At 40.1% G+C, this 22,683-nt stretch overlaps 1 protein-coding gene across 2 annotated transcripts; it reads right to left on the reverse strand.

The window, feature by feature from the left end:
* Positions 1 to 5,859: 5,859 nt before the first annotated feature.
* cfap298 (cilia and flagella associated protein 298) lies at positions 5,860 to 22,628 on the reverse strand. 2 transcript variants are annotated; one of them, XM_069888761.1, is made up of 8 exons: positions 22,476 to 22,628; positions 19,128 to 19,268; positions 16,180 to 16,347; positions 15,799 to 15,866; positions 14,971 to 15,129; positions 14,634 to 14,765; positions 12,363 to 12,458; positions 5,860 to 10,167 (listed from the first exon to the last, which is right to left on the reverse strand). In XM_069888761.1, exons 1-8 carry the CDS (start codon positions 22,621 to 22,623, stop codon positions 10,054 to 10,056), a joined length of 1,026 nt encoding a protein of 341 aa, XP_069744862.1. In that variant the 5' UTR covers positions 22,624 to 22,628; the 3' UTR covers positions 5,860 to 10,053. The 2 variants fall into 2 exon arrangements, with proteins under 2 accessions (XP_069744862.1, XP_069744861.1); XM_069888760.1 differs by having other exon boundaries at positions 22,470 to 22,628.
* Positions 22,629 to 22,683: the final 55 nt, after the last annotated feature.

Genomic DNA, 22,683 nt, shown 5'->3' on the forward strand with positions numbered 1-22,683 from the left:
CTCTGTCAGGAGACGTTCGTGCCTTCTGCGCCCTCGCAAATCCCAGTGCCAATACTTGATTCCCATGTGTCATTCTCCAGCAGTTCACAGCTTGTATGGGTCCTTCAGCCGCTGAGCACATCATGGGTTTTCGGCAAGCCTCTCCTTCTCAGCAAGGGGTTCTCCCACTTCTGGTGCCCTGCCCCAGGGCCAGCAACCCTGCCACTTTGGTTTTGAGGTTTGCTGATGAGGCCAAAATGTAAAGTGCAGGTTTTTCATCGATGAAGTAGAGGAGGTGCTTGACAAAGCAAGTGCATGGATAGTTTGTAAAGACGTCTACCCCTTCAGACATTTAAATGGGGCCTTTGTGTTCCCAATGCACAGTATCTGTTCTTAATGTTACCTGAATGCCACTTCACCACTTTGTCTTTAGAAATCCCAATCCATCCATTCTTTCAATGGGGTTGGAGTGACCTTGGTTCTGGATACCACAATTCAATATTCACATTTGTTTTGTGACAATGAAGATTCACACTTTTTATTTTGTTTGGATATACTTTATACACATGGTTTTCTTCTAATGTTTGTGGAAAGGATATAAACATTTTTAAAAATTGTTTAATGTGTTACAAGATCAAACCAGCAACCACAAAGAAGGCGTATCACACAGGGGTAAAGATGAACAATGACTTTATTAACAAAAATTCACCTTCAAACTTTAATTCAAAAATTTGCCCCCCCCCCCCATCCTTTTATAACAATACTCATTGGTTACTATGCAAATTTCTATAACAGTGTAAAACTAATAAATTCCTCAGCCTAAATATAACATATGTAATTAAAGTCTAAGTTATATTTCCAACCAGCCCACAGAAAAACTTAGACACAAAACAAACAAGACTCACAAAATTTCGAAGCCAAAAGATCTTTTTGTGTGTGTGTGTGTGTGAGAGTGAGAGAGAGAGAGAGAGAGAGAGAGAGAGAGAGAGAGAGAGAGCGAGCACAAAATATGAAGTTGTTTTCTTGTGTTGCTTGCAGAGAGAGGAACAATGGCTTGGTCCTTTTTTGAAAGCCCAACATTCTAAACTGTCCTTGAGACCATGACTCGTGCTCTGGGCTTTCTTCCACTCCACAGCACCCCCAGTGGTGGTTTATCATCCAAGTCCAGAAATTTTTAGATCATGTTCTGTACATGCTCAGTCCGTCTCCCACTCTCAGCAGTCCACCTTCACCTTGGCTCTCTAAGGAAAACTGTCACTTTTTAACATAAAACCACACAACACATAGGCCAATACACAGCACACAACACTGTAACAGATGACATAAATAAATGCCGATAATAAAAAAAATAGGTGGCATGGTTTGTGTAGCAGTTAGTGCAGTGAAATCAGGACTAAGGTTTGAATCCCACACTGTCTAAGGAGTTTATACGTTCTCCCCATGTCTGTGTGGGGTTTCCTCCAGGTGCTCTGGTTTTCTTCCACCATTTGAAACATACCAGGGCTGTAGGTCGATTGGGTGTAATTGAGCTCGTGGGTCGATAGGGCCTGTTCCTGTGCTATGTGTATAATTTTTTTAAAAATTGAAGTGGGAGGAAATTAAGTGAGAAGTTTACATTTTTAGGACTGATGCCGCTTTAAAGCAAAGTTCTATCGGGTTGGTCTGTATTCTATCAGCTCCATTCTGTGGGATTCTTGTTGGAGGTAAATGCTACACTGCAGCAAGGAAGATTTTCTGGAAACCTGTTAGATCATTGTTTGGGTGACAGTCCCAATTCTTCTTCAATTGTGATGAGATTCTGATCCTGTTCCATTTAAGACAAGCGACTGGTGAGGGGAAGCATGAAGTGATATTATTATCTTCAACTATATTAAGTTTTATTGCTTGAAGGTTTAAAATAAAAAAGTTCACTTGATATGAAATTGTACTCATTCATTTGAAGCTTCACCTCACCAAGTGTCAACTTGGTCTGTTTCCAGAGTACTTTTTAAAAAAAAAACTGAAAAATTACAATTTGATTGATTGTTACCTCCTACTGTTATTGTACTGGTATATAGGGAAAAGTTAGCACCTTTTATAAAATGCTGAGATTACCCTGTAGGCACAAAATATGTCTTCAAATAAAACATGTTTAACATTACCAGAATTTGTATCTTTCTTTCATCTGTGAGTTAAAATTTCTTCAGTTACAAATTCCTCCCAGAATTGCCCCACGAAAATCTTCCAATTAGCCTTATCTGTCATCTTTCAATTCTGGAGCGTAATATAAATCTTCGCCTCATAGCCCAGATGCTATTCTGTTCTTTACCCCCCCCCCCCCACCTCCAATGCCTGGTACTTGGATACAGTGCTTGTAATTGGCAGGTTTCCAGAAGATGAACTTTGCTGCTTTTCTCCTGCTTAACAATGACACTTTAAAACCATTTGTATCTACAAAATCAGTCAATTCTATTACCACACAGCCCATTCACTCATTGAAGAATTATCCCCGAGCAGTTTATTCTGCTAAAAGATGCCACTCACTTTATCAGGTGAAACAAGGTGAAAATATTTTCTCCTGTAGTGTATAATTTTAACTACAGAACAACCGAAGCTTGTTGGAAATAAAACTTGTAATTTTCATTGAATTACTGGCAGTTACCATTTCATGCCAGCCATTTTGCATTAAATTTGTTAGCTGTAGTAAAAATCATGAAACACATTTGTATTTTCCCCTTCAAATCAATAATGCAGAGGTATAATAAATTATTCATTAAATGTTTTCAACAGTGTTGTAAAATATATTATTACAAATCAAGGTCTCATTTAAAAGGTGTAGAAATTGAATATAGACTTGTTCTCATCGTCTTCAAGCAGTTTATGAATTTTCTAACTACGTAGTGAAATATTGCTCAAAGATATAAAGGGAATCTGAAAAGAATTAGTGGAGAATGAAGATTTTGTTTGAACACTTTTAGGTGCATTTTACAGATTTTGGGCGGCTGATCACAAAAATTTCCTTCAAAATTAGCCAAATTTTGTGATTTCCAGTCATTTTTGCATGCTTCAAGCACACAAAACCATGTAATTGAAAATTTATTTTCTGTATTCGCACTTGGACTTGTTCCCTGCTGATCTTGGTGCAGTCAGTGACGCACATGGTGAAAGGTTTCACCAAGACATTGCGACCGTGGAAAAGTGGTACCAGGCCAACTGGAATCCATCAGTGATGGTTGACTATTGTTGGACACTGACTCAAGAGGCATCAGATGCTGAGTACAAATGAAGACCAGCAGTTGAACAAACGCAATTATGTGATTAAACATTCTAAATTTACTAAAAGTTAATTTAATATTTATCCAACTTTGTGATACAGCAAATCTGAAATTATCTTTGTGTTCAGCTTGAAGTTGTTGATCATAATCCCCAATTTTTTTTCGGGAAGCAAACCTTCTGAAAAAAATTTGTTGTCCATTGACCAAAGCAGCACCATGGCCAAGTAGCTCAAGTTTGGGTCGAGATTACTGCACTGCAGAACTGATTCATGACATTGCTTTTTGATTATGTGTGCATAATCATTTGATTGTTGTTAATAATAATTTTAAAATGATATAGAATTGCATACTAAAATATGAAAGCTTTAAACTGAAAAGGTACATAAAGAATATTATGTCATATTACAGCTTAGAAACAGGCCCTTTGTAGAAATATGTTCTTGAGATTTTCTTCATATTTTGTCAACAGATCCAATCCCACTCTATAAATCCTACCCCAAAAAGATACTCCTGTAGCGGCAGCTCCACTGCTACTGAAAGAACACGCACACCAGATGGGTTGAGCTCAGTGAGCAGAAAACTGGTTTATTGCTGGCTGCCAGGCTGGACTTTTACTCCCATCCCGGACCTGGCTGAGAACCACGCTGGGGGGCGCCGACATCACTCGGGCATCACGTGGTCCCCCATCGCGGGCTTCTGAGTCCAGTGCTGAGAAGAAGGGGAAACCCCCGACGGCGCCATTTTGGCCAGCTGCCCCGCTGCGTGGATTACAAACTGGGCCGGTTCGCCTGCCTAGTGGCATGCCGCCACACTCCAATTATTTTTTCCCCAAATAATGTAGAGCCCTTAAGAGTTTATGAATGGATGAAAAATAATATGTGATCCACTTACTAAAGAGGGTTAGGGTTGGTCTTGTGATAGGATTGCTCTCCTTTTTGTTTTGCATTGAATTAGTGATGTTTTTGCCAAGCAGATTGTAACTGTAGCCTCTCTGTGTGAATCAAGGACCTTCAGAAATTAATCTTCCTCAACAATCTTTAACTGCAATCTCTAAGGTGTGTACATATTTGGCATTCGTCCCATTCACAAAACATATTTATCTATAATAAATTCTAGGCTAGTATACTTACACACTCCTCCATTTGACAAGGATGATCTGCTAGCAGTTCTCTCTCATCAATGTCCTTGTACTTTTTTTTCCCATCTACCAACCTGACCCCCCGCCCCGCCCCCATTCCTTCTTTCACATCAATAATAAAAACTGGAAAGAGTAACAATCCTGATGGGACTTGACTAGTAACCAGAACAAATGATTGTCATTTGTCAAACCATCCAAATGTGAGAATTTAACTAGTATCTCCTTTACCTCCAGGTTACCTTCTAGTTTGACAAGGCTCTTATTTAGTAGCTTGTTCTTTGGCATTTTATCAAAAGCTTTTACTCGAGCAAGAATTTCAATTGGGCTACCTATAAATACGAACTGCATCTCTCTCAAAGTGGCAAATATTTGATGAAATAGAATTTCACAATCTAATTGTCTGGACATTTCCAACATTGTTTTGTTCACTGTAGGACAATGATCATTTATCTTATAATTATTCAAATGTGATGGATTTTTTCCATGGCCTTTATATTCTTTAATGGGATACATAAAACTGTATAATGTCCAAAGTAATGCATCATATTTGGCAGGCCAATAATTTTGTTCACTTGTGCCTTCCCTCTCCTTTTGAGCTGTACCTTGCTAATATATTCTATTCAAATTTACAAAACTCTTCCAGTGAGATGGATTCTTTTCATAAGGCAGTCCAGAGAGTACAAAGCAAGGGCAGCGTGGTATTACAAGGATCATTCAGGAGACTGATGTCCATGGGGAAGAAACTGTCTTTGAAACTGTTAGTGGATGATCTCACACTCTTGAACCTCCTTTCTAAATGGGAAAGGGAGATGGGATGTGGCTACGGTGGGACGGGATGGTTTTTCAGTACGTTGGCTGCCTTTCTGAATTACTTTGCTTTCTTGGCCCTTGTGTTAATGCAGTCAGGACACTTCCAAAACTGGAACCCATCTCTGAATACACCCACCAGCTGATCTGGTTTGGCTCTCATGATGTGTTCAGGGACATGCTGGTCTTCAGTCGTGAGTTAACTTTGTAGTTTCTCATTAGGAATACCCATTTAAAAAAAAAAGATCTAATCCTTCTTGCTTCTCCTTAATTCATTTGTCCTAGTTACTTGCATTACTCCCTCCAATTCCCCAAGACCAGAGTGGTTCATCTACATATTGCCAGAGGAAACTTTCCTGTAAACTTCTGACAAATTCTGCCCTGTCGAAACCTTTTTGCACTATGGCTTTCCCAGTCAATATTTGGAAAGTTAAAATCCTCGACTATGGCAACCTTATTTGACTAATATCTGGCAGCAATATTCTAGAATGTTCCTCTGATGTCTGTTGACTATTTGGGGGCCTGCAGTGTACTCCCAACAATATGATCATGCCTTTCTTGTTCCTCCAGTCCACCCGTATAGCCTCACGAGCTAAGCCGTCTGCACTGTTACCTCTGAAAGTGTTGTGTGGGAAGGGAAAAGTTTGGTCAGCTCAGAGAAAAGCAGGTCTGGACACAGGCTGAATGCAGAAATAATCTTTATTGAAACACATGTAAGGGGATTGCAGCAGGGATAACAGACTCAAGAATTCTCAATCACACAACATAATGTTACCAGTCACATTGGACTGAACACTACCGATATCATTAACTGGTTACACTCGTAAAAACACAGGACAGCTCAGACTTAATATTACTGAAGCTCGCAAAAGTTTATACAAACATCACAATACACTACCCACTGTTCCTTGTCTAACATGCGCACGGCTCAGATGCTATCGACATCTACAACAGTAAACAACAGCCCCAATCCCTATGTAGCGCACACCTCCAACGCTATCCACAGCAGGGTTCATCTCGGGGCAAAAGAGGAAGGGCTACTGCATGTGGTGGCCATTATAGAAAAGTAAGCTGGAGGGTCCAGCCCAGGTAATCACGAGGTGATTAAAGGGAGCCGATGATCAGGTGCACACTAATGGGGGTGGGCAGAGCACAACCTTGATTGGCAAGCGATGCGACTTCCAACTAGGTTCCAGACAGATCATGTGACCCTCCACAATTCACATTCCCACCAGGTTCCAGATGGAGAGGTCACATGACCCTCCACAATCCACACTACACCATGACATCCTCCTTAACCAATAACACAACCACTTCTCTTTTACCCCCCCCCCCCACCTATCTTTCCTCAAGCACCTGTATCGAGGAATACTGAGGTGCCAGTCCTGCCCCTCTCTTAACCAAGTTTTCACAATGGCTGCCACAACCGAGACGTGTGTTTATCCATATCCTAAATTAGCTGTAAAAACCTCTTGCATTAAAATGGAAACAATTTAAACAAAAAGGTCCTTCTTTGCTCCTTGTATTTCTCCTGGCCGATGAACTTTCTCATCCCTCTCTATACCAATTTCCAATTTGCTTCTGCCAATCTAGTTTAAACCCCCCCCCCCCCCCCATGTAGCACTAGTGAACCTGCTTGCCAAGATGTTGGTCTCCGTCTGGTTTAACTACAATCCATTCCTCTTGAAACAGGTCGTTTCCACCCTCAGAAGAGATCCCCATAATCCAAAAACCTGAATCTGCCCTCTGGATAAGGTCTTAGCCACAAATCTATCTGGTGTTTCTTCCCATTTCTAAGCTCACGAGTACCAATAGTCGACCAGAGATCACTACCCTTGAGGTCCTGTTTCTTAACCTCTTGCCTAACTGCCTACACTCATTATGTTGGACCTCATCTAATAATCCACCAATGGTTACAACAATCTCTGGCTATTGTTCTCCAATTGCTCAGTGGTATCATAGAGCCTGGCACCTGGGGAGGCAACACTATCCCAGCATCTCTTCTGAGGCCAGAGTACCTCCTTTCTTTCCCTCTGTGGCTTCAATCTCCTGCCTGTCCCATTACTATCAAGTCTCCTATCACTGTTCTCTTGCTTGTCTGCACCTTTAGCTTGTGGCTCAGAGCCAGTCACTGTGCCCCTGACCTACTGCTGTAGCTAGCCCCTGCAAAGCCATTGCCATCAACAGTATCCAAAGCGGTATATCTGTTAATGAGGAGAATGGCCATTGTCTACTTACTCCCTTTGTCTCTCCTGGTGGTCAATCATCTATGTACTGGTTGTTCCCAAGGGGTGACCACCTCGGTGAAAGACTCATCTACGATACTCTCAGCATCCCCAATTATTCCAAGTGCATCTGACTGGAGCCCCAGAGCCTTACCCTGTCTGATAACTTGGCATTCTGTCAGTTCTCTGCCTTTTGCCATTACAGCTCAAAAACAAAGCATTTTTTAATTTAATCTAATTCCACTTGTATAATTAATGATATAACATATAACCATATGTTGTACTTTTGCGCACCAAGTTCCCGCTTATCCTCTTGCTGCCCTTGCCACTTCAGTCGCATTTTCTTTCCTTGTTTTTACTTCACATTCTAACTTTGACCTGCACGTCACTTGACTGCTTACCCTACTAGCCTGGCTTCTGTCCTCTTGGTTTTTAATCATTTATCTTCCAGTTATTAAAGGTCAGTATTTCTTTTGACAACAAAAGTTTTGAAAGGACAAGTGGTCTCGAGTAGCATATTGGCTAACATTAATTGAGAAGGTATCAAATGAAAAGATGACTAACTCCAGTTTCTGTTAAGGCCATTGTAATTTCATCCATAGTGGAGTACAAAGCATAGTTAATGCTTTGTTTCCTTACTCAAGACCCTTCCACAATCAAGAGAGAGAATAAACCAAAATAACCTCTGCTGTTTGGCAGGATCTCTTGGCACTTCACTGAGCCAACAACATGTAGGTTTTAGAGGCCACCATTAAAGCGGCATTGAAAGTGGCCACTGTTAGAGGTTTGAAAATATTCTGGCGATCAGGTTTCAAACTCTGGTGTTTTAACACGAATGGAAACCCCCATACTATGCATTTAATCCCTGTATTGTTGCTCAAACATTGAAAACAACAAAATTTCAATTTAAAATAATTAATGAGGTCGCAAAAAATTTAAAGTTGAATTTTGTAAATTCTCTCCCAATGGATTGATGATCAAGTTGTTAGTATGATGCATTTGCAATTCATTGGTAACAAATAATTTTTATTTTCCTTTTTTTTTAGCTCCCCCTTCTGTCCAAATTGAGAAACTTGTACATAATTTTTTCATGAATCATGTGGCTGTCAGGTGTGGCAAAATAACACTGCTCGTGTTCAGTACATTGACAGGCGACCTTGGCATTTGTGGGTTTTTGAGCAGAAACTTGCTGCTGTCATGCACCTGATTCATTACAATACCCTCTGGAGTGGAGGCGTGACATTTTTAATAAGTGAAGGAAATTAAAAATAAGCACATAGCCTGTAGAGAAATGTGCTGTTATATAGAATGTAGATGGAGAAGTATGAAGCAAAAAATAAGTTTTGTATCATGTTCAGAAAGTGAAATAAATGGAAAAGCGCATTAAAGAGTCAGGAAGGAGTAAAAACAGTTCAAAAAGAAATTTTCACATTTGTAAAGTAACAATCGGAAGAGGAATTGGCAGTAATTACAATTGCTGATATTAAAAAAAACTTTCTCTAACCTGAAAGCACAATTTTCGTAAACATCTCTGTCTAATTGGGCAAGTACCACGGCTTCTCCCAGTTGCTATGCATTGAAAACATGATTGAATTATCATGGCTAATGCCTGTTGCCCATCATGTTGTATTTTTCCCCCCCCCCCCAGATTGGATATCTGACCCTCTGTCTCAGACAGGTATCCAGCAACATGAAACAGCCTCCCTGCTATTTAGCAGACTTTAGATATCGTGATGCGAGGCCCTCTCACTCTCCCCATCTCCAGAATTTAACCATTTTTAGTGTAGCAAATGTTTTGGTCTACCAATGCTCTGCTTCTAAATGTCAGAAGTGTAATAATGGCAAATAAAAATAAATGATTTTAAACCATTAAACATTTCAAATAAAGCCAGTCAGGCACTTAAAATGGGGAAAATGCACAGCAGATGGGAGAAGAGTTTTTCCAATGTCATAGTTCCATCAAAATGAGAACTTAGGGAAAATAAATCACATCTTGCATTACAATGAAAGCGAGGGAGTATGGAGAACATTGGGAATGCCTCTGACGACAGAGGGATTGGGAAGGTGATTGATACAAAAAGTTTATGCTAGTTGAGAGATGATGGTGAAGGATTGTGATTTCAGATGGTCTGGAGGAAGTGGGAATAAAACATGTCTACATTTTAAAGTGCAAGGGGATGCTGAGAGGTTTATGTCTGATTATTCAGGAGAATGAAGCATTTCTTAAATGCACACGTGCGTAATTCAGAGCCTACGCTTCAACTTGCCTCATAACGTGAATTCTCAAAATATTGATCCAATGGTGTTTCTTGCTCATCGAAGGCACTTCAACGTAGAATGTTTTAAAACTTTAATCCAGGTGTGAACCTTGCAGAAAGTCCAAAACAATATATACATCGGAAAATATTTATTTATTTAACAGGAGTACAAGAGTTTCAGATTTCTAAAATCAAAAAAAAAATTGAGCTAAAGAACACAAGACTGTCAGTAACAATATCAAGAAAATCTGAAGTCTTCCATTTGCTCAAAATGTAAGAAACTTGGATCATGGAAGATTTTTTATTCATTTGCTATTTCATTGATTCTCTTAAATTCAAATAAAATGCAAACACATTATTTGTGGAAAGTGTGCCATGTGAGCTGATTGCCATCATTTTCTTGGACCCCATTTGATATCTTTGACACCCTGAAACTGCCTTTTCAGAGCATGCCTGTCAGCCCAAGTTGAATCCAGGTAAGATTCATCATCGTTTTTATCAAGTTTCTGGAAATAAATAATTGTAAAAAATAATAAAGTTAGAAATGTTCATTTTCAACAAGCATTTAAAACTGAGAGTTTTATTTAGTAAAGAAAATTAAACCCATTTTAAAAAAACCCAATTAATTCATTTATAGCTTTTGTCAGAAGGTTTCAATATTAAATCCCTTCCAATTCCATAGGAATACCAAAGAAGTAATTTTATTTACAACATGGATGAAGCTGATTAAGCCCATTTAACCTCCAACCCCACACATTTTGGAGGGAACCAGAGCGCACAGACATAGGGAGAATGTACAAACTCCTTGCAGACTGTCCCGGATTCAACCCTAGATCCTTGGAACTATAATAGCCTTACGCCAACCTTAGTGCTGTACAAACGGGTGCCATTTTTCCAATAACACAGCACCCAATACAATTTTTCTCTTGAAGAAAATGAGTACTTGTGCAGAGGAATTGCATCACTAGTCCTGTTCACACTTGCATCTTACCCCAGGAATTAACAGCCAATTGGCAGAATTCCTTGTGGCAGAGAAAAGGCTTGTATGCCCAGCTGAATGCACAGACCGCTCATGGAATTCCGGGAGGGCAGGTCTGCCATCGCTTTTTCCCCAGTCATATGAATTGTGCGCGATAGCGCTACCAGCTTTCCCACACTGTTTAAAAATGGTCCGCGGTTGCTATTTATTGCTGGCACTTTCCCACGGTCCCTTATAAAGGGTTATATAGGACATCACTACAACAAAAGGGGCTGAAGGGGTCCTACTGTGCTGTACATAAAGCTTAATTATGTTTAAATATAAGATCATAATACACTGATCAAGTTTTAGGGCAGGTCCGCTGTTGCTCGCTGCGTCATGACATCACCGGTAGAAGGGAGAACAGTCCTAACCCCAGGGATGGCTCCTGGTGAGTACGAAAGCGTCCATTGTCCTGGTTAAGAGTGGCCGAGTGTGAACAGCAAAAACGCCATTCCTAACCGGAACACTGAACGGCCAATTTGCTGGATGCAAGTGTCAAGAGGACTACATATAAGTGTCAAGAGGGCTACTGAGTGATGGGCAGCTTCTGGGCCATGGTTTTTTTTTAAAGGATGAGCAAGTTAAGCCAAGGCAGTAAGTGCTTATTGACTTACTGGTCTTTCTGTAGAAAGTGAGTAGCGAAGACTAAACCTGTGCCAAATCAAAGGCCATAAATGCAGAAATAATTAGATTATCTAATGATTCTCATTGTTCTGACTTTCTCCTGCTTGATTATAGAAACTGAAACCAAATTAATGCATCCATCCTTATAGTTATGAACTAATTGAGCACACACCAGGAACACAAGCATTGACCTGGGTGATCTATATACAGTAAAATCCCCATTATGAAGCAACTGGCGAAAAAAAAGCAGAAAATAAATAGGTAAAAAAAAAATGGAAGTTTAAAATTGATGACCCTAGCAGTTAGTTCGCCAATCACGCAACATCAAGCAACCAGAAAATTCACTTATCCAGCATCTACCAATCCCTATACGTGCCAGATTCTGGGGTTTTACTGTAACTAGTTATCTGGCAATGTACATTTTGGTCAATAAACCAGAAGTGTTCAATTCTTCACTATTGTTCTTGTTCAATTTTTTTTTACATTAACATATTGTGTTCCAGATCAAAACCTCAGTGTTCATTCCGGGACACACACTGCCAATAACCAGAGTTGAGCTGTGTTCACAAAGAGAATTCTTAAATGGTCTCACTGTCTGATACTGTCAGCAAAAAAATAAATCTGAGAAGTCAGCTGTGGATGCAGAGATTTTTGTCATTTTGGTTGGAGACCCTGAATTAGGATTGAGACGGTAGAGGAGGCCAGTTATGTTGAAGCGAGGCAGGTGCTGATGGATGGAACAAGAGGTGAGGAGTGTGGGGGTTATTGGAGGCAGAGAGGCCATGAAAAGGACATGTAGACATTCACTATTGACTACTTCAATCAATTTTGAAGCCATTCAATTAGCTCATTATGCATGACCAACTTTCACAAATATGAGTCTATGTTCAAGTTACACAGTCGCTTATAATTAGGAACTCCAGTAATTTCAGGACAACAGATATTGCTTTGTCCACAATTCCCTTTCCTGGTTTTCTCCTTTCACATCCTGAATAGCAGATAGATTTTCAGAATACATGAAGTAAAAACCTGCAAGGTAGATAAAAATCACCATACCTTGAGTTCTTCTTGCCTTCTGTAGTAATACATCATCATTTGTTTCTGTTCATCTTCAGTGATAACTGGTTCTCTCGCTGGAGCCCCATGACTTTGCTTAAATAAAACCAAGCAACGGATTAACACAGGTACCACATTTGTGGCTTTTATTATTTAGCTCAATTCTTAGAGCACTGGTCTTGTAAACCATGGGTTCGTTCCTCACTGGGGCCTCATTTTTGTGAGGGGCGCTTGACAAAGTGGTGACTCTGTCTTCCTTACAGTAGACAAAGTTAAAGAAATTCATATATGTTACATTCTAAATGTAGTATTAGGTGACAATAATGAAACCTTTGCCTTTAATAGCAATTTTCTAATAAAGGATAAAAAAACACTTTTCATTCCTTTATGTCCTAATTTTTCCCCAGTGTTCTGATCCATTGTGCATTCTTTAGATGAGTTCAGATTGTTCACAAGGACAAAAACTTCTAAATTTTTATATTCTGTGCCATAACTTGATGTAAGCATGCCAATTGACTTGAGGAAAGAATTGCTCAAGTATCTCAGCAGGTCAGACAGGGTAGAAATGGTCAGTCCACATTCAGGTCTGAACTCTTTGTCAAGACAAAGTTGTAAAATTCCACATATAAAGGGGGAAAAATGCTGGGGGAAGGGCAGAGAGGTGACATTCACTACACTAACTACCCTCGTGGTCTCTTCCAGGGAACTGTGGACTCAAACCCGAAGTCTCTCTGTAAATCCACATTCTTTAGTGTCCTACCTGTTACTGTACATGCCCTTTACCTATTTGACTTCCTAAATTGCATCACCTTGCACGTCAAGATTAAATTCCATTTGCCAGCACGATGCCCAACTTTTCATTTGATTTATGTCCTGCTGTAGTTTGGTCAGCCTTCCTCACATTGACAACACCAATTTTTATTTCATCAGTAAACTTACTAATCCTTCCTTCAAAATTCACAATCACAAATGATAAGAGTCCAAGCAAAGTTTTCCGATCAGAAAAGCATCTCAACCCCATTATATCTGCCTCCCATCACCACAACTTTGTATCCATTAGCCAACTTGCCCGGACTCCATGTGCCTTCACCTCACCCAGCCTACAATGTGGGACTTGGTCAAATGACTTACTAAATTCTAATGGACAACACCTCTCTTAATTAATCTTAGTTAACACAAAATATCAAATTAATGAGGCATAATTTCCTCTGCATGAAGTTATGCAGCCCTTACTTTTCCAAATGTATATAATTCCAATCCTCTCAGGATTTTCTCCAATAATTTATACCACATCATTCAAGCCTGCAGTTACCTGGCTTTTTCTGCTGTCCTTCATAAATAACAGAACAACATTAGCTCTCCTCCAGTCTTCTATCAACTCATCTTTAGCCAACAGAGATGCAATAATCTCCAACAGGACCCAAGCCACCTCTTGCTTCCCACAGGAACTTGAGATGGATTTCATCTTGTACAAGCCCTTGTGCACCCCAAAGCATCTTACGCGATCTCTTTTTTAAGACTGAGATTCTCCAGATGATTGATCTCCTGATTATGTCTTCTTCCTCAGCGAACTGCTAAGAATCTAAGTGAATTTTAATTTTCTTCTGTCCTCTGCTCCCATCTCCCACTGTCAGCCCATGGATTTCAGCACAATGAAGACCAATATTTTTTCAAATGTGCTTAGAACAAGTTCCTATGATCTGCTGTGGCTTTGCTTCTTATTGTCCTAGCCAGAAAAAAAAATAATTAGCGATGATGTGCTCTTTATATCTTGATGTTGGAAAAAAAAATGAGAAAAGTTTGCAGTAGGTTCTTCTAGGATGTAGTTCCCTGTAATGTTGAGAAGTTCCAGAGAAACTTTGGATAAATAGAAGAAGCCCTGAGAGGGATCAAAATTACTCAGCCAATTGCACAACCTTAAAAAACCATTCTCCTCTGGCTTAAATTTGAAGTGAAAGTGCAATTTGGGGAAGAGGGAAATAAAGGAGGAAATATTCCAGATAATGTACTTTTACCCTTTGCAAATCAATTTTAAAAATGTGATTTTGTTCATGAAATTCAAAAAGAAGTAATCTTGGATTTCTGGGAATCTAACTTTCTGTCAGATCAACAGTATTTTAATAACACCTGATTTAGGTCACTGGCTCAAATTTCTCAGCTCATCAAGGGTGAAATAAGAAAATTAAGTTTATTCATTATGTCCTCATAATTTAATCCTTTAAATACTATACTAGTAACATATTAAACTTACTCTTTTACTCAGACACTTACTTTTTGTATCTTTACAACAATTTTAGTTTTCTCATTCTTGCCAATGTAGTCAGAAAGTTTCTTTCCTCTTTGCAACTCTTTTCCTGCCCACCACAGACGAGCCTCAGACTCTTCAATCACCATTTTCCCAGCCTACAAAAACAGGTTCATACAATTGAACATTTAATGAAACCTTGACATGAAACAACAGATTTTTTTTTAAATGGTAAAATCCTCCTTTGATAAGCTGCTTCCACTTTACTGAACCTTTAGGAAAAAAATATGTAGCAATCATTCTTTGGCTATGAACAAAAGTTCATAGTTATGTCTTTTATAATACATGCAGTTTTCTACTTACTTGTAATCCCGACAGGTCTTCCTTCCCTTCAAATTCTTGTTGGATTGGATCATGTGGTGGCAAACCCATGGGATAAACAATCATAACAGCTCCTCGCAGTTGGTCAAGTGCTTCATTAACCAGATCCATTGTTACACACACATTGGCCTGAGCTTGTTTCTTTTAAAAAAAAATGTTTTAATAATTTTCACTTGGGATACTAATGTCAGAAAGAGACAACCAAGTTATTAAACATTGAACAAACATTGTCCTTAATGAAATCTCTCCATAACTGTATTATAAAAGACTAGGATCATGCAGAAGCAGTTTAACTAAAGTTGGGCAATTGGCCAGAAAGACATTTAATATTGCTCCTGTCAATCAGTAATAAAAGAATGCTGTTGCAATGAAAGAGTTTATGGAAATAGAAGGTTAGATCAAGTTTAACTGTGCCAAGCAATTTGAACAGATTTTTCAACATATCTGTCAATCATCGAAGTTCATTATATTCAAACAATTGAAAATAAACTTCCCAGAAGACCACAAGATGTGTCTCATTGGTTTAAGATTGTGCTTTGACATTGTTAAAATAAAGTGTTAGAATGTTGTGTACCTCTCTGGTCACCACACCATCAGAAGGATGTGTGTCAATAGAAAAAGTGCAGAAGAGCTTGACTAGAATGTTGCCTGCAATGGGTGTTCCTTGGTGTCCAAGTAACTCACAAAGCAGAATAAAGGCAGTAGTAATATTTTCTTCTGCTTTCTGCAATCTTATGCTCAAACAGTAATTATGTTTGGGTTGTAAAATACTTTAGGACATCTTACTGATGGAAAAAAATCCCAACGTACCTTTGAAATTAGTGCTTTAGCTTCCTCTTTAGTCTTTGTTAAAACTGCTTTCATTGACTGATTCGGAGCTGGAAAGAAAAAGTGATGCATCTTCAGATTAAACCTCCAAGCAAAGTTTCACATCAGCTTTTTTTTAAAAAAAAGTAAAACTATCTATCAATGTTCTCTCATTTTCAACAAAGAACTGGTAATTTTACAATACCAATTTCTTTAGAATTAGTTCATTTTAAATTTAATTTTAGTTTGGAATATTTCTAATTTCCTGAAACTGCTTCTTTCCCAACAGTGCAGCAAACTAGCAAGAAGTTACCTGTCCGTGTGAAACATGAAGTAACAAAATCTTCAAGTAGTTTTGAACATTGACAGTCATCACTGTCTTACCGTGTCCATTTCTCCGTCCTATTTTGTCCTTTTTAAATTCAAATCCTCCACTTGGTACACATTTTTCTGCCCATTCATCTTTCAGTTTGAGTTCTTCTATCTGCTCATCTGTCAGTCCTTGCATATTAATAGGAAGGAAGATGCCATGCTCTGCCAGTTCACTTATTTCTGCAAAACAAAACACTGGTTAGAAGCTTGTAAACTGGGTTCTGAACCCTGTTTCCAAGTAACATGCATCAATCTGCTATCAGATCAATTATATATCTGGTGCCAATCAGAAATGAATCAATTTTGGAGGTGCAGAGATTTTAGTTAAAAAAAAATCCTAAATAGTCCAATCCAGAGTGCTAAAGCTGTCAAGAGGTGCCATCATTCAGATGAACCTCTATGAAATAGACATTGCAAAGATTCTCTCAGGTGGATGTGATAATGCACATTTCAAAGCAGAATTTTCCTGGATTCCTGGCCAACAGTATTCTCCAAGGAACACAAGGAAATTCAAATGTTAGAATCTTGAACAAATCACATGAAGCTAGAGGGACTCAGTGGGTCAGGCAGTGGAAAGAAATGATTAACCATTGTGATACTAGACACCTCCCCTTCCTACTTTAGTTTCCACTCAAAATGTTGACTGACTATTTCTTTCCTGTCTGACCCACTGACTCCCTCCAGCTTCAATCAAGTATTCCCTGAACCTGTATCACTAAAAACAATGGCCCAAAATTTGCTGAGGGAGAGCAACAAATGACACCCAATATTAGTCAGATTTTCTCCTTGTAAATTTAACTTTAATATTTTGCATTGAAGTGCAAAATGTTGATGTAATGTTGTACTCTAAAAGAGAATATGACAAGTAATTATTTTGGTCAATCAGAGTCTACAATTATAAAATAAATAGTATAAAGAAGTGAAAGCTGGAGGATTTGGTCCTGCATTATGTGCAAGATGAAGGAGTGGAGTCCCTGTGAGATCCCAGCTAAATTGAATAGATGGTGATCATTAATGTGCTACAGCCTCTTATTTGGATCTGTCCCTCTGTGCTAACAACATTAATATCTCAGTTGGCGTAGACTAGTCAGTTCCAAGGACTTGTTTTCACACTATAATTCTGACTGTCAGTGGTATGATATTGCTGAGTGCAGTTTCACATCATGCAATGTTTTCCAGATGACCGATGGTGCGTTTGCCACAGAGAAGCGCCTTTACCTCAAACAGAAAGATAGAAGCATTCATTAAGACATTCTCTTCACCCTAGGCACAATTGAGGAAAGTGGGCTTGTACTCTGGATTTTAGAAGGATGGGGGTGATATTGATGAAACGTGCATTGAGGGGGGCGGAATAGGGTAGATACTGTGTGGATCATTCCACGGGTACAGACAGTAAAGAACAAAATGAGAGGGGAAGCATAGTCTGAGAATAAAACATCAATCACAAGACTGAAATGAGGAACTTAGTATCTCCTAAAGGGTTGTAAATCTTCAAACTTGCACAATAAAAGGAGTCACGGATACGGAATCATTAAATATATTCAAGGCTGAGAAATCTTTGGACCATAGGAATCCAAGATGACTGGGATTGGCAAGAATAAATGAATGGTGGAAGAGTCTTGAGGAGCCAATGTGACCTGCTCAATGAGTCACCAATCAGCTACAAAGCACAAGCGGTGCGACTCTCCTCATACCTATAATAGTAGAGTCCCAGCAATCCCCAAGAAGCGGAACATTTTCAGACAAAGCAAAGGGCTGGCCTAACACTCCATTCACCACCATTAACATTCATTCCCTGCACCAAGGGCACATATTTGCTGCTTCTGGCTGCAGTGCAAATCATCTAGGAGCTGTACTAAAGCAACTCACCAACACTTCATGGACAGAAACTATTAAGCATGTGGCCTTCATCAAAGAGGACGGGGGAGCGGGTGCATGGGTGCGCTATCAATTCCCCAACAAGTTATGCAATTGTTCCAATTTAAATCACTGTCATTTCTTCATCAATAGATGAAAATCCTGGAAATTTCTAGCAAATAGAAGCAAATAATGATTACAGTTGTTCAAGATGGCAGCCCGAAATCTAGGGCAATTAGGAAAGGGTTGAAATGCTAACCTTTTTAGCAACACCATTATTCTGTATCCAAGAAATTTAAACTCCTAGGAACATTCATCAAATTCGTCAGTGTCCAGGTAAAGAGAAATAGTTAATGTTTCAGATGAAAGATTCTGCTCCAGAACAATTCAATTTGAAACATTCAGAATGGAGGTTCAGTTTCCAACAATTTTATCAGAAAGTTTAACTGTTTATTTCCGCAAGTGCTACCTTATTGCCTCCAACATTTTCAATTTTTAGATTCCAAACATGTGAAGATTTTTATTTATTTAAGGAATTAAATTGATGTTTTAGTTTGGTCTTTTAATATCATTGAATCGTTTTTTTCAGATTCTATTAAGTCAGGATGGTATGCTTTATTTTATACTGCGCTTTTTCTTCCCTGATTTAGAATTTAATTTGAATACTCCGATTTTATAAAAATGAACCAAGTAACTAAAGGGAGGTTCTATCGTGTGCCAAGTTACTGATTTCGGAATCAGTGCCAAAGAGTCTTACAAAATGTTGCTCCACTGGCTGAGTTCTCCCAGCATTGTTTGTTGCTCCAGATTCCAGCATCTGCTGTCTCCAGTGGGTTTACAGGGTTCTACAAATTTTCTTCTGCTCTTTCCACTTTGATTGTATTAAATTGATTCTAAATGAAAGCTACACAGATAGCTTTCGCTCCTTTCGCATTCAATTGCTATTTCAGCTGCGATGATCATTCAGTAATGGATGTTGAGTCAACTTAATTGTTTACAATTGTTAAACACAGTGCCCAACTCGATATTGTGCCTCATTTAATTATGTTTACTCTCCTATCTAAATTTACTAACACATTTTCAAGAGCTTATGAAATACTCACCTGCACAAATTCTGTCCACTTTGAGTCTGCCATTGTAAATGATGGATACTAGCTTGGTAAGGTCCTCCACTGTAACATCTACTGTGGTGTCAACCAAAAATTGACTTTCACTGCCATGCTTGATGTGTAATTGAACCATAGCTAAAATAAAACACAACCGTATTCAGTAGTACATCTGCACATAATAATTTTGGTGCATATGTATATTGCACTAGGTACTGTCTATAATAATATACTTCATAAAAAGTAATACCAGAGGAGAAAAAGGACATTGACTACTGGATGGAATACAACCACTTGCCTCCATTCAATCCGCAATCGGTTTTGTCTCTTATGTAGAGGAAACCAGAGTTTAGTGGTAGTAAACATCCAAAGTGAAGGGGAGATTTGAGGAAGTGACATCTTAAATGGGCAAACGAGAGTTGCAGTGTATGGCACGCTGAATTAAAATAACACATTGCTGTTCCACCTGGAACACATGGAGGGTGAAATCAGAGGGTATAAGGACTGTTGCTGCATTTCCCGCATTTTTGGGGGAAGTATTGTGAAGGCCATAGAAGGATTGGGAAAGATAAGTTTAGTGGTGGCATCACATTGGAGGTAGGGCAAAGAAAGCAAGTTTTTTTGGAAGGGTAGGGAAAAGGTGAAAATGCAGAAAAAGGAACAAAGGGTGGCAAAGTTAGCACAGCGGTCGACCTTCAGTGAGTTTAAGAGCAGGGAGGATATGGTGCAACTGTATCACATCTGGAGTACTGTGTGCTGTTCTGCACTTCTTACTTCAAGAATGATACATTGGCTTTGGAGGCAGTGCAGAAGAGGTTCACCAGGTTGATTCCAGAGGAGAGGGGGTTAGGCTATGAGGACAGATTAAGCCATCTGGGACTGTACTTGCTGGAATTCAGAAGAATAAGAGGGGATCTTATAGAAACAATTATGAGAGGTAAACAAGTTGTTTCCACTGGTAGATGAGACTAGAACATAATCTCGATTCAAGGATAGTAGATGGAGATAAGAAGAAACTGCTTTTCCCAGAAAGTGGTAAATCTTTGAAATTCTCTGCCCATTGAAGGACACCTCAGTAAATATATTTAAGACAAGGTTGGAAATATTTTTGAGAGTAGGGGAATGAAGGGGAAAAGCCAGGTAGGTGGAGATGAGTCTATGATCAGATCAGCCAAGATCTTGTTGAATGGTAAGCAGACCCTAATGGGCCAAGTGGCCCACTCCTGCAACTACTTCTTTTGTTCTTATGTTCTTGTGAAGCAGAAAATACTTAATCTGAAGCCTTGATGTGGAGGGCATAAGCATAAATGCAACAAGGAACTGGGAGAATGGAAAGGGTTGCTTTAAGCAGCAAGGATAGGAGCAATGTCATATATGTGGCAGGTGAACGTTGAAATTACTTCACAAAATATAGGAGAAGAAGGAGACCAATGCCTATCAAAACTGCTCTGCCATTTTAATCATGAGCTGATCCACTCTCCTACTCTGCCTGTACTCTTCAGCTTTCTCCCCATAACCCTTGATTCTCTGACTAATCAAATGCCTGTCAACCTCCACCTTAAATACATCCAACTTTGCAACAAGTTCCACAGGCTCACGACCCTCTGACTAAAGAAGTGTTTCTGCATCTGTTTTAAATTGATGTCCTTTTATCCTGAAATTCTGCCCTCTTATCCTAGACTCCCCTACCATGGGAAATAACCTTACCACATCTATTCTGTCCAGGCCTTTCAGCATTCGAAATGGCTCTATGAGCCCCCCCCCCCACCCCCCCAACGGAGTACAGTCTAAGAGCCGACCATCATTTCTCACATGCTAACCCTTTCATTCCTGGTATCATTCTCGTAAATCTTCTTTGAAACCTCTCCAACTTCAATGCATCTTTTCTCAAATAAGGTACTCAAAACTGTTCACAGTACTCTAAGTGAGATCTCACCAGTGCTTTATAGAGTCTCAACATTATTTCCTTGCTCTTGTACGCTGTCCCTCTAGAAATTAATGCAAACATTGCATTCTCCTTCATCACCTGAAGGTTAAATTTTAGGGCATCCTTCATGAGGACTCTCATCCCATTGCAACTCAGAATTTTGAATTTTCTCCCCATCTAAAAATAATAGTCTACCTGTCTATTTCTTCTTCCAAAGTGCAAGACTGTACACTTACCAACAATGTATTTCATCTGCCACCTTTTTGCCCATTTCCTCATCTATCCAAGCCTTTCTGTATCCTTTGCACTTATTTCGATATCATCTGCAAATTTAGCCACAAAGCCATCTATTCCATAATCCAAATCATTTACATACAACGTAAAAAGAAGCGGTCCCAACTCCAACCCTGCGGAATACCTGTTGCCAACCAGAATAGATCCCTTTATTCCTACTTTCTGTTTCCTGCCTATCAGCCATGCTACTATCCTTCCTGCAACTCCATGGGCACTCATCTTGTTTAGCAGCCTCATATGTGGCAGCTTGTCAAAGGTCTTTTGAAAGTTATTAGTCTTGGAATTGAAGATACAAGAGAAGAAATGAGATGAAAGCCAAGGAAAAAGTAGAAGTCAACACTGAATTGGAAGCAATGTTTCCTCTTCATGATCAACACAGGTGCACTCCAAGGATGCTGGCTTAGCCCACTGCTCTACTCATTATATGTGGCCTGGCACCATTCCAATGCTATTTACAAGTTCGCCGATGACACCACAGTTGTTGACAGAATCACAAGCGGCAATGAGGAAGCGTCCAGGAGGGAGATGGATCAGCTCATTGAGTGGTATCACATCAACAACCTTGCACTCAATGGGAGCAAAACCAAGGAGATGACTGTGGACTTCAGGAGGGAGTCAGGGAAACGGGGCCCCAGTCCTCATTGAGGGCTCAGTAGCGGAAAGGGTCACGAACGACAAATTCCTGGGCGTCAACATCTCCGCGGATCTGCCCTGGAGCCTCCACGTTGGTGCAATCACGAAGAAGGCTCGCCAGCGGCTATACTTTGGGAGGAGATTGGGTAGGTCACCGAACACTCTCGAAAACTTCTACAGGGTGTAGCATGCAGAGCATTCTGGCTGGTTGCATCACTGCCTGGTATGGAGGAGCCCACTCTCAGGACAAGAATAAACTCCAGAGGTTGTTAACTCAGGTTTCCTGTCAGCTGGAGGAGGGCCGGCGTATAAGACGACCGCAGTGTCACGTTGGCCATGCCATGTGGAAGGCCCGTGCCTGGGTTTCTCCCGGGCTGTGTTCTTCCTGCAAGCGCGAGGGCCTCGTTACCATGGCGACCCCAAGCACCGGCTCGGGAACACCGGCGAGAGGATGCGGCAGCGGGCAGCGCTCCAATTTAACGCACCTTTACCTCGGCGATGCCACAGCCCCGAGCCTGAAGCGATCCCGAGGAGCCGCAGCAGAGCCACCCGCCCCGCGGCGCGCCCAGCAACCCGGACGGGAAGCCGCTCAGTGCGCCCGCGAGAAGATCGGCCGGGACCCTGGCCGACGGCACGCATGCGCGTCGGCGCTGGCACGCGTGCGCGTCGACGTGGTTCGCTGGCACGCAATTGGCCGGG

This window comes from Narcine bancroftii, chromosome 7, assembly GCF_036971445.1.
Source record: "Narcine bancroftii isolate sNarBan1 chromosome 7, sNarBan1.hap1, whole genome shotgun sequence".
In the NCBI taxonomy this organism is placed as follows: Eukaryota; Metazoa; Chordata; class Chondrichthyes; order Torpediniformes; family Narcinidae; genus Narcine; species Narcine bancroftii.

Bases quoted from the DNA above. Each gene is read 5' to 3' on its own strand.
- cfap298 (XM_069888760.1), bottom strand. From the start codon at position 22,623: ATGCGTGCCGTCGGCCAGGGTCCCGGCCGATCTTCTCGCGGGCGCACT. The intron at 16,348-19,127 runs GTGAGTATTTCA...TTTGTTTTGCAG, and splicing joins AGTGGACAGAATTTGTGCAG to AAATAAGTGAACTGGCAGAG. The intron at 10,168-12,362 runs GTATGGTGATTT...ATTTATTTCCAG, and splicing joins GAAGGCAAGAAGAACTCAAG to AAACTTGATAAAAACGATGA.